The sequence below is a fragment of the Pelobates fuscus genome, chromosome 6 (genome assembly GCF_036172605.1).
Source record: "Pelobates fuscus isolate aPelFus1 chromosome 6, aPelFus1.pri, whole genome shotgun sequence".
Classification (NCBI taxonomy): Eukaryota; Metazoa; Chordata; class Amphibia; order Anura; family Pelobatidae; genus Pelobates; species Pelobates fuscus.
In genome coordinates this window covers 178,675,796-178,693,931 of record NC_086322.1, presented here as the reverse complement: position 1 = coordinate 178,693,931, position 18,136 = coordinate 178,675,796, and the positions used below count along the sequence as shown (strand labels likewise).

General features: G+C 40.4%; 1 protein-coding gene across 4 annotated transcripts in view; it reads left to right on the top strand.

The window, feature by feature from the left end:
• Window positions 1–18,136, top strand: part of FBXW7 (F-box and WD repeat domain containing 7) — a 205,975-nt gene that overhangs the window by 153,006 nt on the left and 34,833 nt on the right. For 3 of the 4 annotated variants that reach the window (XM_063458523.1, XM_063458524.1, XM_063458525.1), the window contains 2 exons: window positions 12,321–12,403; window positions 15,151–15,292. In XM_063458523.1, coding sequence (XP_063314593.1) covers window positions 12,321–12,403; window positions 15,151–15,292 — 225 coding nt within the window. Of the gene's footprint in view, window positions 1–9,531; window positions 9,788–12,320; window positions 12,404–15,150; window positions 15,293–18,136 lie in introns of those variants that run through there. The other variant, XM_063458526.1, reaches the window with a different exon arrangement.

The window sequence follows — 18,136 nt, the reverse complement described above, 5'->3', positions numbered from 1 at the left end:
ACTAAATAATTATGAAATATATGTGTTGCACAATTATTGATACACCTATCAATTCATATGCGAAAAATATATTTAATTTAGAAGTTGCAGTCAGCTGGTAATGCTATGAATCAAACTTGAAGAGGACGTGTGTCTATATTGTCTCAACTCAATGTGAAAAGGATAGTTCGAGTGGCCAAAAAGCTCCAAGGATCACAGCTGGAGAGTTGTAGAAGTTAGTTGTGTCTTGGGGTCAGAAAGTCTCCAAACCTACAATCGTCCACTACATCACCACAAGTTGTTTAAAAGGTTTTCAAGAAAAAAGCCTCTCTTTTCATCCAAAAACAAACCCAAGCATCTTTAGTTTGCCAGACGCTACTGGAATTTCAAATGAATTTTATGGTCAGATGAAACCAAAATAGAGCTTTTGGTTAGTAAACACCTGAGGTGGGTTTGGTGCACACACAAAGGTAGTCATATGGAAAAGTACCACATGATCGCGGTTAAGTTTGGTTTTAGCTCTTTAATGTTTTGGGGCCTTTTTCTGCCAGAGGACCTGGGCATTTTATTAGGATACATGGCTTCATGGCAGAAAGCTTAACATGGGCCGTGGTTGGATTTTCCAGCAGGACAAAGATCTAAAACGTATGTCAAAATCAATATAAAAGTGGTTAACTGACCACAGAATAAAGGTCCTGTCATGGCCATCCCAGTCCGGTGACTTGAACCCTATTTAGAGACCCGTGGGTTGAACTGAAGAGGAGAGTCCACCAGTGTCGACCTTGCAATTTGAAGTACCTGAAAAGATTCTGTATGGATGAATGGTCTACGATACTGGCATAGGGAGGCAGCACAAAGTATTTTTTAACAAACTATCAAAAGGTTAGACTATGAAGACACATTTTTCTTAGCCTTCTTTGCTCATATTTACCAAGGATGCCAATATTAGTGGAGGGCACTGTGTGTGCATATATGCTATTTAGCCAGGTCTTAATTATTGTATGCTTGCTCACCTAGGGTGAATTTCTACTCGCCAGGGGTGAATTTTCACTAGCCAATTGCTAGTGGTGATAATGCATCAACACTGGTATATTACATTACTACCTCAAACAGTGAATGTCAACATTTTAAATGTGCCTTTTGTATAGGTGAAGTATCAAATGGATGCCATTTCAAAGTATCCTGTTTTGGTGGGACCACTTATGTCTTATAAGAACAATATTAACTATATTCTTAATAGATAAATAGAAAGCTCTTTTTATGTAGTGAAAAGGTATGGCTCATTGCTTATCTGCCTTGATTCCGTCCTCATATCTGTGGATGAATCCTATATGACTGATAACACCTGTTATGCAGTGGTTTGAATACAGGGTTAGACAGTGATCACTAGTTAAAGACTTTGCTGCTCTGGAAATTCACACCACAAGGTTACTAAGGCTTCAAAGAAATGATGTGACCTCAAATACTTGACATTCCATTTGCAGCATGAGGGTTGGGAGACATCTGCTAAAGGCAAAGAACATGCTAAGGGCAAGAAATAAAACAACTTCTTCTGTGGCCTACTTTGTCATTAGTAAAGCCATGAAACTGCCAGGAGAATAAAGCAGAGCTATCAAATTGTAAATATTCTTCCAGTATGTGTATGCAAATATAAAGTGTGTTCAGCTGACAATGCAAAGTTAAGGGGGAGAAAGAAGCATGTTGTTATCCTAAACCTTTATAATCGCTACTCACAAAAGATTTCTAACACTGATTACTTACATTGGAAGACAAATGAGAACACTAGAAGGGCTTGTGTTTATTAGCCCAGAGCAATGGCTACCTCGGGTTTCACCTGTGTAGAATAGAGTAACTAATTTTCTCAGTCCTTAGCGAAACTCTGCATTGTTTCTGCAAAATAAAAATAAAACGGTGATACTAATATAAAGCTAGACAATTTTATACTAATATGGCCAGAAGTGCTTGGAATTTAAAAAAGATTTTATTTATTTATTTTATATGATATATTATGTAATCATCGTGCAGCAAAGAAGCAATTATATAACCCATGTGCATAATTTGATCTAGCCTCTCATTTAGAGGTAATAGTGAATCTTAATTACAGAAATACCACAATGAACTGTTAAAGGTGCCTGAGGAAAGCAAGTGGAACATTTGTATCTCAATTTATATGTCATGGTACTTAGTCCATGAAAGTATTATGTATGTCTGTTGGATCGGTACACACATGGTGAATCTCGTAGAGCGTTTGCCTACCTTTGGCCTTTAACTGTTGTTAGGCTGTAAATAAAAGGCGATATGAATTGTACTGCTATGAAAAAGCTGGCAGTTAGCAGTCCATCAGAAATCATCATGCAGAAAATTATGGGTTTTGGTTTGTTTGTGTATATATGTGTGTATGTATACACAAACATACTTACATACAAACACACAACTACCAAAATGTCCGCTAGCCATTGACGAGTGAAAATTTAGCTCTGGTAAGTGTCACGGAAACCTCTAGGCTTACAGTGGTGCTATATATATATATATATATGTGTGTGTATATATATATATATATATATATAAATATATATATATATATATATATAGTTAAAATAAAATTTGCACACCAGTCAAACCATAAGACTTGCTTTTCCCACAGAAATCACAAATCTGCAGTGATGTTACTACCGCAAAGGATTCTGGGTAGGCATATGCAAATTAATTTAACAAAGAATGAGGCAAAAATGTGACTCTTTGTTAAACTGATTTGCATATGCACACCCAGAATCCTTTGCGGTAGTAACATCACTGTAGATTTGTGATTTCTGTGGGAAAAACAAATCTTATGGCTTGACTGGCATGTGGATTTTTGTTTAACATTGTATTGACTATCCACAGACTTCAGGTGGAAGGAGTTTTCAATCACAGTTTTTCCCCCACCATAACCTACTTGGATTTTGATATATATATATATATACACATACACACACACACACCACCCCTTTTCTTCAGTTTTCTGTCACGTAAGCAAGGTTTCAAATTTCTTTTACACATTTTCCCCTCTTCGTACAAATTGTATCACAGTTCCCAATATATACTCTATACAGAAAATAAACATTCAGTATCTGAGCACTGAAAATCAAATTATAGCCTGTGAAATATTTGCAGTTAGTAGTTATGTCATTGCCATGAAACTGTCCATATTTTACCTATAAAAGTATTAAAGGAACACTATAGTGTTACAAAATACAAAGCTGTATTCCTAACACTTTAGCAACCCTGTGCCCCTCAGCGATGTTAATGGTTACTTACCTGATTCCAGCACTGATGTCCCTTGGAGCTGGGTTTTGCTCCTCCGACACCACCCCATCGGGGAAACCTAATGCGCATGCCCTGGTGTTTAATTTACTTGCACCCTAGATATTGTGACAGTAAAGATGGTGGAGTAAGGTTTTTGCTTTCATCTCACTACTCCTTCAAACCAATTTCCACCTGCCCTTCCCTCTCTTTCTCCTCATTTGAAGATCACTCAATTCGCCTTTTCAAACCCATCTCTGCAAATGTTGCTATTACTTACCACCCACATGGTTCCCCTCTTCTACTCCTTGACCATTTTGCTGCTTGGCTTCACTACTTCCTTTTTAAGTTATATTCCTTCTCTAATTCTAAGGGACTTTAAAGATTAACCCACCCTTGACATCATTACAATTGCTTCCCCCTTGGCTTATCCCACTGGACTACTTCTCTCACACGTAGCTGGCAATAGGGATTGATCGATTATCGCTTTGGTTGATAATAGCCAATATTTGGCATTTTGGCAATTATTGGTATCCACCCGGGTGCCGCACTCAGTATTTTCTGTTTCCTGCAGAATATCGGTATTCATTAGCGACTATCGTTACAAAAGGCCACCGATAATTGGTATCGGCCCTTAAAAAGCAATATCTGTTGACCCATAGATGGCAAAACCTATGATCTTGTTTTTTTCAGCGCTTGCACAGTTTCTAATCTCTCTAACATTTCATTTCCTCAGTCAGATCACCACCTCTTATTTATTGTTCTTCAGATCCCCCTCACCAAACATGCTCAGACTAACCCTGCTCAACATAGGGGGAACCTGAAGTCTCTTGACCTCCAGCTACTGTCAGCTGATGCATATTCAGCTCTTATCCATCCATACCTTCTCCTGTCCCTCTCAGGCTCATATATGTCCTCATATAATGCTCCCCTCACATCAGCCCCGATTGCTGCAGCCCAGGTCCAAACACACACCTCAAGGAAGACCTACCTCCAACCATGGCATACAAAGTTGACCTGCTACCTGCAGATATGCTCATGTTCAGCCAAATGCTGCTAGAGAAATTCTTGCACCTTGTCAGACTTACTCCATTATAAATTCATCTTGAGTTCATACAATGCAGTCCTCACCCTTGCTAAACAATCACTTTTTTTTCTCTCATTAGTTCATGCATCCACAATCCCAGGCATCTCTGATACCTTCAACTCTCTTTTTCGCCTTGCTGTGGCCTTCCTCCAAAGCAAACTGTATTCTATTTTACTGACAAGGTTAAGCAGTTAAGGAAAGAATTCTCCCACTTTGCTCCTCTCTCTCTCTCTCAACCGCACATGCCTTTCCTACTCTTCAGGCCTTCTCACTGGCTACTGAAAAGGAGGGGGCTGCGCTTCTTTTTTCCTCTTGTCCGCTTGAGCACATCCCATCTCATTTTATCAGTTCTTTCTCCCCATCTTGTGCCATCCTTAACGCATATTTTCAACTGCTCTTTTTCTTTTCTCATGGTCACTGCTCTCCTTAAACATGCTACTGTCGTACTTGTCAACATCACCTGACCCGTCTTCTCTTTCCAACTGCCGTCCCATATCTCTGCTCTTTTTCTCCTCAAAGCTTCTGGAATTACTTTACTCATCTGGTTTGCTTTTTTAATTCCATCTCTGTCCTTGACCCTCTTAACCCCTTAAGGACCAAACTTCTGGAATAAAAGGGAATCATGACATGTCACACATGTCATGTGTCCTTAAGGGGTTAAATATGGCTTCCGCCACCCTCTACTCTACTGACACCACTCTGATTAAAGTAACTCTTTGATGCCGCTCTCTTGTGGTTCTTGTCTTATCTCTCCCAACGCTAATTCAGTATCTCCTTTTCTAATGACACCACCTCCAATTGTCCTGTCTCAGTTGGAGTCCCCCAATGCTCTTTTCTTGGTCCCCTTTTGTTTTCTCTTTATGCTTCCTGTCTTGGCAAACTTTTTAATTCCTTTGGATTCCGATACTATGGGGATGCCGATGACACTCGGATATATCTCTCCTCCCCAATCTTTCCCCTGTTTTCTTAGAACGTGTCACTGATGGGATTTCTTCCCACTTTCTGAAACTCAATCTTCATAATGCTGATACTCCTCTTTCGCTTTCACTGCAAGTTGATGGAACTTGCAAGCCCTTCTGTCTTGGTGTTATCTATGATTCTGGCCTCACCTATATGCCTCATATCTAGTTTGCTTCATCCTGATGATCCACTTTAAAAACATTGCCTTCATCTGCCCCTTTCTTACGCAAGATGCTGCTTAGGAGTTTGTTCATGCTCTAGTAATGTCTCGCATTGATTACTGTAATGTGCTCCTAATTGGTCTCCCCAGAAATCGTACTGCCATTCTACAGTCTAATGAATGCTGCCGCTATCCTGCTTTCTCTCTTCTGTTGCTCCTCTTATACCTCGCCCCTCTGTCTATCCTAACAATGGCTTCCTGTGCCTCATAGGAGTCAAGTTAAAATACTAACCCTTAGATATAAAGCTCTAAACAACCCATTTATCAGTCTCTCTGCTTTGCCGGTGACCTTCTCCTATCTGCTGCCCTAAGTTGCAATGAAGTTAACATTTTTTAAAAATGCAAGCTAAAATCCACAGCCTAGATCAGGGGTAGTCAACCTTTTAATACCTACCGCCCACTTTTGAATCTTTGTTGATGGTAAAATTTCCTTACCGCCCACCAATGCCACAGTAACTAATTTTATGGCGCTAGTGTGTTTTTTTTTGTTTTTTTTCTTTCTATTCTACTTTTTTTTTTTCTATGTGTGTATGTAAAGGGGCGGTGTGTGTGTATATATGAAGGGTGTATTGTGTGGGTGTGAGAGTTGCTTTGCGTGTGTGAGGGTGCTGTCCGTGTGTGAAGGTGTAAAGGGGGCAGTCCGTGTGTGAGGGGGCATTGTGTGTTGGGTGAAGGGGCAGTGTGCGTGGGGTGTACTGTGTGTGAGGGGGCAGTGTATGTGAGGGGTGTAGTGTCTGTGAAGAGGGTGCATAGAGTCTATGCTGTGTGTAGGTGGGTAAGATGTGAAAATCTATCTTAATGTCTTCCTCTACCTTCTTCTTACCTTCTACCAGGGAGGAGGGACATAATGCTGCAAGCCCTTGTGATCCAGTGGTGGCATGTTCATTTTAGCCTGCAGCTCCTCCGGCTGCAGACTGACTCTCCTGTCCTCCTGTGTGCACAGCACTGTATCTGAGCGTTGCCATGGTAACACACGGCAACACTCCGACCAGCCTGCTCGTGGGAGGCCCTTCATTCCCTCTGCTGGAACTAAGTACCTGCGGGCCAGTGAGGGAGATCTTCTCACCAGCCTTGGAGAGGACTTACAGCAAGACAGGCTCTGCATTGGCAGTCAGGGGAGATGAAAGGATCTCGCCTGTTGGTCTTGGTCCACGGCCCACTGGGCATTTTCTGCATAACCCACCACCTCCCACCTGAAATCCTAAACCATATGGGACCAGATTGACTACCCCTGGCCTAGATAAAGAATTATTTTGGCCTATTGTTGCAATTTGCTTTTAAATTCGCTACAATTTACTGTAGTGTATAGAATCCCAATGTTTAGCCAATGATGGAAAAGCAGAACTACCTTTCTTTTATTGGTAGCAGCGCTATAACATCATTATAGCCACACTTTAATATTACTGTATTGTATTATTAGTTATAATTATGGGCCTCATTACAGTTTCAATTGCTCCCATGATAGTGGGGCTTCTTCTCATTGAAGTGGTCAGTGTCTCAAATCCCCTAGTGCCATCCTTCATTTTAATGCTAAATGAGAGTCCCCAGCAGCCCATACCATCTGTGTTGCTTGAGTTTATGAGAAAGTATTAACTGAGAACAATGGGTGACTGTGATTGGCTGAAAGTTTGGAAGGTAAAGTGTAATCTGTGGGTGGCCTCTTATTCAGTGTTCAACCACTTTAAAGGGACACTTCAGGCACCCAGACCACTTCTGCCCATTGGAGTGGTCTGGATGCCAACTCCCACTACCCGTAGCCCTGCAACTGTAAATATTGCAGTTTTTTGTCTAGCCACTAGAGGGCACTTCCTGGTCTATAGCACAGGACGACGTTATGTGAGGACCTCCAGCGTCGCTAAAAATCCCCATAGGAAAGCAGTACTTTCAATGCTTTCCTATGGGGAGGTCTAATGCGCGTGCGCAGCATTGCTGCGCATGCGCGTTAGGTCTCATCCCGCCGGCGGCCGCGAATGAGCAATCTGTCTCTCCCGCCGGCTGACGTCGGCAGGGAAGGAGCGTGGGCGGACCCTTCAGCAACCTGGGATGGGGGGTGGGAGGGAGAGGGGACCTGCAGAGCCAGGAAAACTATTTGTTTTCCTGGCACTGGAGTGTCCCTTTAACACGGAGGGAACATCACCAGAGGACTACAGGGACCATCACTAATTCAATCAGATGAAATGGTTATAGTGTCTACCATGTCCCTTCAAAGCACTTTTTACTGTTCACAAAATATAGGGGTGTTTAAAGGGGGCTCAGGTTCAGGGGGTGCTGAGAGTTTAGTGTCTTAGAGGATATAGACCACATTGTCATTTATAGTGCCCCTGTGACACACAGCCAACACCACTTGGCTTAAATTTACTGTCCATAACCTCTTGAAGCCAGGTTACCCCTGACCTGTTTTTAACATGTTGACCAGGCCCTCTTTGAAAGGTAAAATTGTAAATTACTCAAATATGTTGTCACTATTTGAATGATAATGACAATAAACCCTAAATCCATTTTATAATTATGTTCTGAATTTACAGTTTGTAGCATAGGCTATTTATGGTATTCAGTGTAAACAATTAGTTCCTAACAGACTTCTAAACCTGGTTAGCCCCACACTGTAGCATTCACTCTGAGAATAACAATGAGTTATTGATGAATTCATTATGTTGGTAAAGTGCATTGTTTTGATAATGGTTTTGAGGATCCATTCCCATTGACCACAGACAGCACATATTTAATTTGTAATATAAAAACTCTTAGGCCAAATTGGCACATTCCCATTGATTTCTTGTTTCTGGGAATAAACCGAACTATATACCCTATGGAATGGGGCATTTTTGGCAGGTTATTTACAAAATACATTTTAGCTTAAAACAAAACATGCTGGTATTTACTTGCTACCAAGTTACGAGGTTTGATCTTGTTCTATCCTTGTACATAGTGGCTATGCAGTGTGTTGCATTTCTAACCAGAAGAATGTTTCCGACAGTAATAATGTAACCATGTATGTTAACATTCTATATAGAGCACGTGAAATCCCCAACCATTGAATTTGTCCATAGGAAGACTTCACAGAGCTAGATCTAATTTTTGGTGATCGTTTCAAGCGGTTGTGATACATGCACGTCATGCTGGTGATGGGATGCAGTGGTTATTTCAGTACCAGTTTCATATCCTAGTCGTATTTTGGGGATCTTGGTATATTGGCACTTGTTGATTGTTAAGTAGATACAATAGGTAGGTGACTGTTAGAGCCAGATGGGCCCGTGCTGACAATATGCCCAGTGGGTACATGGTGCAGGGCATGCCATACCTATAATCCATATTCCATGTAGGGTAGTGAACACATGGTTAGCTCTCATTGCGGCATCCCACATGTATGTATACTGCATTGGCAGACTAAAGGTTGGCTGGGCGTCATGAGAAATGCAGTGGACTGACACATGGGTTGCCAAGGTTTGCCATCACTGTCATAGATGATCTGGCTTAAGCTGGACACGGGAAAATGTTAGTTGCTCCATATACAGTTGGGAGATTCTTCTTACAGAGGGGTTAACCCTTCGAGCGCCAAATTATTGCGCAGGGTACGTACCTAGCGATGACATTGTTAAGGATGCAGCTATGCAGTTTTCCAGTCATCCTGCCTGAGTTACCGGATGGGCCATGACTGGGTTAAACGTGCAGCAGTGCGCGGTATTGCAGTGACGCTGGATGCAGTGAGTGCGGTGCAGCCCGTGTCCCGGGGTGGGAAGGGTTAACCGTGGTCCTCAGGTTGACAGCCCGCGCCCCCGCCCCTCCCTCTGCTCTCAGTCTGTGTGTAATTGATGTGTGGGCTGTGTTAGCGCCAGCCCGATCCTGGACTGTACCATCCCAGCTCGCTGAAGGAGGGGGGTGCGGAATGTGATGTGCTGTGTGTGGCGCTGTAAGAAATCAGTGCAGGCAGGCTGTGATCGTGTCCGCCCCTCCCCGGCTCCCAGGCTGGTTGGCTCTCAGTGTGCTCAGTCCCCGGAGTTGCTGGCAGTGCTGTCTGTGCTGCGTGGAGTTAGAGCTGCTCGCACCGTGCTCTCTGTCTCTCTCTGTCTGACGTGCCCGAGCATGTCCGCATCACACGCTGGGATATACATACCTGCAAAGGGGATCCTCTGCTCATCACTGACCGCCAGCCGCAGTGTCCCAGCACCCCGCACCCACTGACCAGGAATATCTATAGAACACACACTACAGCCGGCAATATGGGATTCTACGGCACTTTAAAAATGATCTTTTACAAAGTAAGTACCCACTGAGTGATGGGAGCTCAGCACCGCACATGGCTGCTTTCTGCCAAGGATCAGTGAGGGCAAAGTGTGCATTGGATGTGCTGGAAGGGGAGAGGGAATGAGGATACAGAGGGAGGCAGAGATGTGCTGGGTTTTTGATGCTGAAAATGAAGGTACAGCATCCTCCCATCCTGCACATGCCATATCCACATCATGGCACTTGGCACACTGCTCGACTGGCATCTGTAACCAGGATTAGTGTTTCTGCCTCTCCATTGCCTGGTCACCTTGTTCTGTATCATAATTCTCTCACATTTTTTAGGAGAATGGGGATGCCCACTCCTCCCCACCCCCCTTACCACCCCAAATGTTATTCCAGCTGGTTAAAGAGGTAAATGCAGGATCCAGATTATGTAAATGGTGTGCAATAAAAAAAAAAAAAAAAGAAGCCGCACTGTGTGCGGGTCTGCAGCATTGCTTAAACTTAAGGAAGCATTGATCCTCCAGTTGTGTGTCTGCAAACATACTGAGAGTTCCTGGCAAGGTTAAAATAGCGCATTGCCTGCATATAATAACAACCTGCTGGTCAAACCCAGTGCCTAGCAACTTTATTTATTGTAGTGAATGGAATTCTGTTTTACCCTGAAGTGGCAGAGAAGCTGGTTGCCAACAGCTGCTGTACCAAATGACCACCGTGATGCTCTTTAGCTTTGGGACACATTTGGCCTTTTTTGACCCCAAGTGTACTTTTGGAGAAAAGGGTTTTCAGTTGATGGATAGGAACATCTAGGCTGGCTTTTGTTTACTCATGTGCATGGCTTGAGAAGTTTTAGCCAGCTAGTTACATGGCACAAGTGTATGGTGTGTTAAATGCTAATTTTGTTGGATTTGCCCATGTAGAGGCTTCCTTTCACTAACTGGAAGGCATAATAATATAAATTATCATAATTGTAAATATTGTAAATCAAAATCATTGGTAGAATACAGAGATGGTGGCAAATGCATGCCCTGGATGTTAATACATAGAATTTGCAGTTGAATGAAAATAAATAAATATATACCCATACTTCCACTACCTATAGCTGTCTCCACAACACTGGCTTCTCAAGGGTCAAGGCTGAAATACTAAGAAATATAGTTTTAGAAGAATGTAACATTTAATTTAACAAAATAAACATAAGAGATCTATGTCAAGATCTCAGCATCTTACATAAAACATTAAATATTTTATACATTTTGTTAAAATCATTTAGCATTTTATAAGGTTATCCAAGTCCTCGGTTTCATGATTATATTAACAGATCTGTTAAAATCAGTTGTAATTAGTGTTTCTCTGTAGTTACAATGTGGAGCTTCCCACGCTATGCAAATTAGATGCATTTCCACTAGTAAAAGCTTGTTACTAGAATATTAAGATTAAATTGATTGATGTAGTTTAATTGCAAGACAATGCTTTTATATTCTTTGGAAGAGTACCTCTGATTGGCAAAGCATGGAAAAACGTATCCTCACAGCAGTTTACCACTGGTTCATTATAGAGGGGCGCGTTGATCTAAAAGGATGGCAGACTTTTTTTTTTTTTTTTTTTAAACTCAGACCGCATGCAAATGTAAAATTGCATTGACGGAATAGCAACTGTGTAACATACAAATCAGCTTGTCCATTGTCTGCACTTGTACGCAATTTTAATTTTAAGCACGTTTACTGAACTGCAAGACAGGGCAATATATTTCATCAAACTTAAAATCCGCATTTCCTCTACTGCTCGGGAAAAATATTAAAATCTGTTGCCAACAGGTTCTGCAGTGGTGCAAGCTTGCTAGGATACCTGTGGCTGATAGGCTGTGGTTTTACCGTATCATCCTCAGCCAAACCCCTGGGTCTCTAAACAATGTATCAATAATGAACTTGGCACAAATATACCAGAAAAGGCCAGTAGAATCAAATAATTTGATTCACTCCTCCTGTGATAAAACATATGGCTAATCCGTATACTGTGCAGGACATTTTGCTTTATCAGTTTTATTCTGCAGTAAAATTAAGAATAATCATAGACATTGGTGAACAGTATTTATATTAGTTTTGAAAATTAATATATAATTGACTTTGATAAAAATTATTTGGGAAGCTATATCTTCTTGATTATTCAAAGCCCTTTTTATGCAAGTCTCATTGTATGTGCAAAAACAACCCTTTATATGACGAATTACATTGGGAACCTTAGAGTCTATTCTTTAATCTTGGGACAATTCTATACACTACTGTCCATGTCTTGTGGCATAGCCTAATTTATATTTTATATTCTAAGGTCCTAGAGGACTCTATACTGGATTGCCCAGTTCGATGTGTTGAATAAAATGTTTCTAGTTTGTTTTTCCTAAAACTTGTCTATTTTGTGTTTTATTTTCTTTACTATTATTCTGTCCCACATACCTCTATTTTATACTGTTTTTTAGTAAAATGTTCCCAATATTTCAAACTGCTGTTTTGCCAGATTGTCTTCTTCAGACGCACTGTTTTATGCATTGTTTCTTTTTATTTCCAGATGAAGAGAAAGTTGGACCACGGATCCGAGGTCCGTTCTTTCTCTTTGGGAAAGAAGCCCTGCAAAGGCTCAGAGTACACAAGGTAATTAAATTCAATAATCACTCCTTTGGTCATGACTGGAGTGTACATCCTGTCTCACCAGCTGCTGAGCTTCTTTTCTAATTTGAACACAGCTTTGGTTTCATTATTACTCTAGAGGGTAGTTTTTAGTAAATAACAGCAGATTAATTGGGTGCTCTGATGAAGATCCATGTTGTTTCCAGATTAACCAAAGCCATTGATTGGGAGGAAAATAAAGCATGAATTTGCCCCCACTCCCCGATAATGTATAGCTCTTGAGCGCAGTGATACAAATGGTAATTGAGCTTGGGCATAAACAATGAGTTGTACTCACTTTAGCTTGCCCCTTGCTATCCTTCAAGCAATCAATGAATGTGTTGAAATGAGCATTGTGAACATTACTAAGCCACAGAAAAAAGATTTACTTGCACCTTTCTCGGGGTAGCAGTGCCTATTACTCATTGGATGCACATATTATAAATCCTCCTAAGGCCTTCGGTGTCATTAGTGAATGTATACTGTCCCAAGGTGTGGCTGAGTCTGCTGCATTCCTAATATTACTATTAAAAAAAAGCACATTTTTATAATAAGCGTTACTTCTGACATTGTTAATTTGGATAAGGTCCCTATTGAAATATGTAATTATAGGACTGTGTAAGTATCACTACTCCACCAGAAACCTGAACTTTGCCAAACACACATGTATGAAAAACATGGATTAAAGGGAAACCGTTTTTTCCCCTCTGTTCTCAGCGGTTGAACACTGTATCAGACTTGGATGGTAGTATTTCTTGCTGGGGATGCTGGTTCTAACGAGTAGCCAGAAGTGTCCAACAAGTAACTTTCTAGCTATTATGGTACTACAGCGTACACAGTGCTTTGTCAACCAAAATGCATGGATTTCTATAAAGAAAATGTGGTAAAAAATATCTAACTTGACATTTTATTTTAAGAAACATGTCAGCTGTTCTTCAACTGAATACATTACCTGCATTTTGTGCCAAATTAGTCACACCTAAAAGGTTTATTCACATAATACTTGGATTTTGTTGCAAAATGTAGCTGTGTCTACAGATAAATTGAATATTCTCCCCCACTCCCCCCCCCTCTCCCAAATCAGTTTTTTCTAGGTTTTGTACTTCAGTTTACAATTCGCTACAGTTATGTACACCACATATTATATTTACAATTTGTTGCCTAAAGTCTTATTCGTTCAATGAGGCATAATGATAACATACTTCTGCTCTATCTAGCAATGCCTTTTTATTCTGTTAGCAATATATCATAGTGACAAGGTTTGAGAAAGTTTAATTCTTGTCCAGCAGAATAAAACACACCACCACATATTGTATGTAATACATGTTTTTCTTCTTCATGTTAAGTTCTAATAAATATTTATGTATACAGTTTATCTCTATTTTTTGTGTTTAGAACATTATCTTTAAATTGATACAATTGTTCATATGGCAAATGTTTTGCACCTCCTCTGTTGGTGTGTGAGATTACATGGTACATTGGAGTCTATGTGAAGTGTATTAATGAATTTGCAAGGATGTGACCACCTGATACCCCCAACGGAGCAATCATTTTAGCATAATTCATTAAAGCTTTCACACTGAGATTAAACCAGAAGACCTTCTTCTTTTTTTTTTTTTTTTTTTTTATAATGAATCTTAGACCCTAGTGTATTTCTATGCTCTCATAGGTGGAGAACAGAAAGCTATTAATGTAATGAAAACTGCAATCACAAAAATGTCTTCAGGGAATCCCTGCCCTTAAGAGCTTTCTGTATTGGTAATCACTAGGAAATTAAAGGCTGGAAAGAACTTAATGATGATGTAACAGCATGACGTGATCGATAGATAATGCTACCTGCTCCACCTACACCTTAAAATCACACATGCTATACTGTGCAAAAACTCTCTCCTTCCGTATGAACGTTTGGTGGGGGGAGAATTTGGTGATATGAATAAGCCAACATTCCAATCAGATCCTTAATCTTAATCATTCTAGTGAGCTACACAAAGCAGTAAATATGAATGAAATGGGTTGCTAACTGCTTTTAGTTTATGAAAAACCTATAGCACATTAGACCGCAAGCTTCCATTGCACTCAAGGGCAGAGTGTGAAATTAGTCAGGGGTAGAGTACATGCCCACTGGGAATGTTCGCCAGAAATGTATGTGCTTGAGAAATTGATTACATGCTTGAAAAGCGTGTCATAGTCGCCCAGTGCCCCAAGTTTGAGTGACAGTTCCAGCAGGGTCTGTTTAGTAAGCCATTTATTCTATGGTGGAATTAAATGGAAGATATTTAGAAAGTGTGATTTAACCTCCCACGCTCGCACATTTTTATGTTAAACGAAAATCTTTGATATTTATTTCTTTGATTTATATGGCCTTGTAGCAGCAAATATGTTGAATCAATTTAATATGCCAGTTTGACTTTTAATTTGCTTCTGACCTTATAAGGATCATTGGGCCTCTCTTGTGAGAAAATTTTAAGGTTTGTAACAGATTTCAGTTTAAAACCCACTGTCAGTAGAACTTGGTGCCAAAATAACATGTTTATTTTTGCATATTAATAGCTGCTGCTGCTGTTGTTTAAATAATTTTATCTTAGAAATAAAACGTCACCTGTGTTTCACATGAACCTAATGCTATGGGTTAAATATGATGTTCAGGCCAGTGTTTTGTTTTTGTTTGTTGTTTTTGTAATTCTAGATACCAATTGTTTTGTTTTTTGTTTTTTTTATTTTTGCTTTTACAGTACAACAGGTCTAGTGCCATGTTCAGCAACACCTACCACGTTTGGCGACTTAAGGGCGGCGAACGGGCAAGGTCAACAGAGACGTCGAATTACATCAGTACAACCTCCCACAGGCCTCCAGGAATGGCTAAAAATGTTCCAGGTACCCAATAATTCCAATGACTCTTGGCTAGAGCTTTCCTGTTCAGCAAAATATTATATGATTAATACTGCAGATTGGAGACTCCCACAATCCTTCTGGTTCTTTTACAGAAATGATGCTGCATTTTGTCAGTTCTTTCATGTGGAATCATAAGCAATGAATGCAATATAAATGCATATATGAAGTAGAACATTAAACTCTTTACTTCTAATCCCCCAACTCCTTTCTGTAATACTTTAAGCTTTTATGTAAAGATTACTGTTGAATTTTGACATGTTTAATAGGTTTAGCTTTATTTGTTTTATTGTTCTTCTGTTTGTAATATCTGTTAGAACATACTGTGAATTGGTAAAATTCCTTTTTTTTCTCTTTCTTCTTCTCAGTAAGCATAGGTTATTTTGTTGTTGCAGTTTTTGCTTATTGGTGTCTAACAACTGAGGCAGGAATAGCTAACTGTTACAGATGTTATCATTGTTTTATATGTTGGATTCCATGGCTCTGGATTTATTTGGAGCTGGTTTCTTGCTTGATGGTCATATAATTTTATCAATTAGCTCAATATTAAGTATTAAGTATTATTATTTTTTTTCACCCCATAGTTGTTGTTGTGTGTGTTTTTTGTTTTGTTTTTTTGTTCTGTTTTTCTTTACCCTAAATGTTACAGGGCACATACTATATGATATTGTATTTTTAACAAATTAACTGTTATGTCAAAACACCATGTATGCACCACACTCATTCGTTTACTAAATTGGGAATCAGGAAATCTGCCTATGAATTTTTTTTTTATGATGTGTCTAAAATGGATGCATTGTACTCCTTTTTGTTGCTTGTCCTTAAGTTTCTGCTTCAGTGGTTTTCATGTCCAGAATTTGAGCCAGCAACACAGCCCTGTACTCCCTTTTGTAAACAGAATGAAAGCAAACAGTTCTGTACTTTTTGACAGAGCAGCCTGCAAAGAAGATCACATCAGAATTGCCAACTAACAGTGTTCATCATATCCATGTCTCAAGTACCCAACTTATCTGCTTTTATGGACCTCCAAAATAATAATAAAAATAAATAAATATATATATTAATACATTTATAATATCCAAATGCTTGCACTCCAGTAATAATAAATATAAAGCCTGGTGCTTATCATTATTACTTTTTGACATTTGTGATCCATAACATGAATATTTTATTAACGTGTGTGTGTGTTGGCTGCACACTTTCTACATTTTGCTTTTAAGGGCTTATCATAGTGACTCCCCTCAGACCGATCCTGTGTATAACCTATCAAGTTCTTAAAAAAATTTTGGATGCTTAAAATATCAATATTTGTGAATGCAACAAATATATTGTAAATGGGATTGTGGCCATGTATATAGCAGTGAGTTTTTTGAAAATTTTCTCTCTACGCAGCTAAATCCAAAGGCCACTACTCCATACTAATTCTTCTTGACCTCTCAGCGGCCTTTGACACCGTTGATCATGCTCTCCTTCAAACACTTCAATCGCTTGGTCTCTGTGACTCTGTCCTCTCATGGTTTTCCTCTTATCTCTCCCAACGCTCATTCAGTGTCTCCTTTTCTAATGATACCTCCTCCCCTCGCCCTGTCTCGGTTGGAGTCCCCCAAGGCTCCGTCCTTGGTCCCCTTCTATTTTCTCTTTTATACTGCCTCTCTTGGCAAACTTATTACCTCTTTTGGATTCCACTACCACCTGTACGCTGATGACACCCAGATATATCTCTCCTCCCCGGACCTCTCCCCTGCCGTCCTGCAACGTGTCACTGCTTGCCTTTCTTCCATCTCTGACTGGATGTCCTCCCGCTTTCTGAAACTCAATCTCTCAAAAACTGAGCTCCTTGTCTTTCCTCCTCCTAATACTGATCCTCCTCTTTCGCTCTCCCTTCAAGTTTGTGGTACCAACATCAGTCCATCCTTGCAAGCGCGCTGTCTTGGCGTCATACTTGACTCTGGTCTCACCTTTGAGCCTCATATCCAGCATGTTGCCAAATCCTGTAGATTCCATCTTAAAAACATAGCCCGCATCCGCCCCTTTCTTGCACCAGATACTACCAAGGAGCTTGTCCATGCTCTAGTAATTTCCCGCATGGATTACTGTAACCCTCTCCTGATTGGTCTTCCCAAAAGCCGTACTGCACCCCTACAGTCCGTAATGAACGCTGCTGCTAGACTGATTTTCCTCTCTAGTCGTTTCTCTCACACCTCACCCCTCTTCCAGTCCTTACATTGGTTTCCTGTATACTATAGGAGTCAATTCAAGGTACTAACTCACACCTATAAAGCACTGAACAACTCTAGCCCCTCTTATATCTCCTCACAGATCCATAGGTATGTCCCTTCTCGGTCTCTCCGCTCTGCCAACTCGCGCTTGCAGGACTTCTCGCGGGCGGCTCCCTTCCTATGGAATAGCCTGCCTATCGCCATCAGACTCTCCCCTAGTCTTGCATCTTTTAAGAAGTGCCTTAAAACCCATCTCTTTAGGAAAGCTTATGGCCTCCAAGACTAACCAATACCTCACATACCTGTCTCTTGCCCTCTCCTAAAGGGCAGTCCACCTTATTTGATTGCAAATTCCTGTCCTAATGTGTTTTACACCCCACCTCCTATAGAATGTAAGCTCGATTGAGCAGGGTCCTCTTCAACCTATTGTTCCTGTAAGTTTATTTGTAATTGTCCTATTTATTGTTAAATCCCCTCTCATAATATTGTAAAGCGCTAGAATGAGTAATATGCAAAGGCAGAATTTTACATTTGTCTGCCATGTTTTATGACTCTTCATAGGAAAATGGCCTAGAGGAAGCTTCTAGTCCTGTAACAATGTATCTTTCTG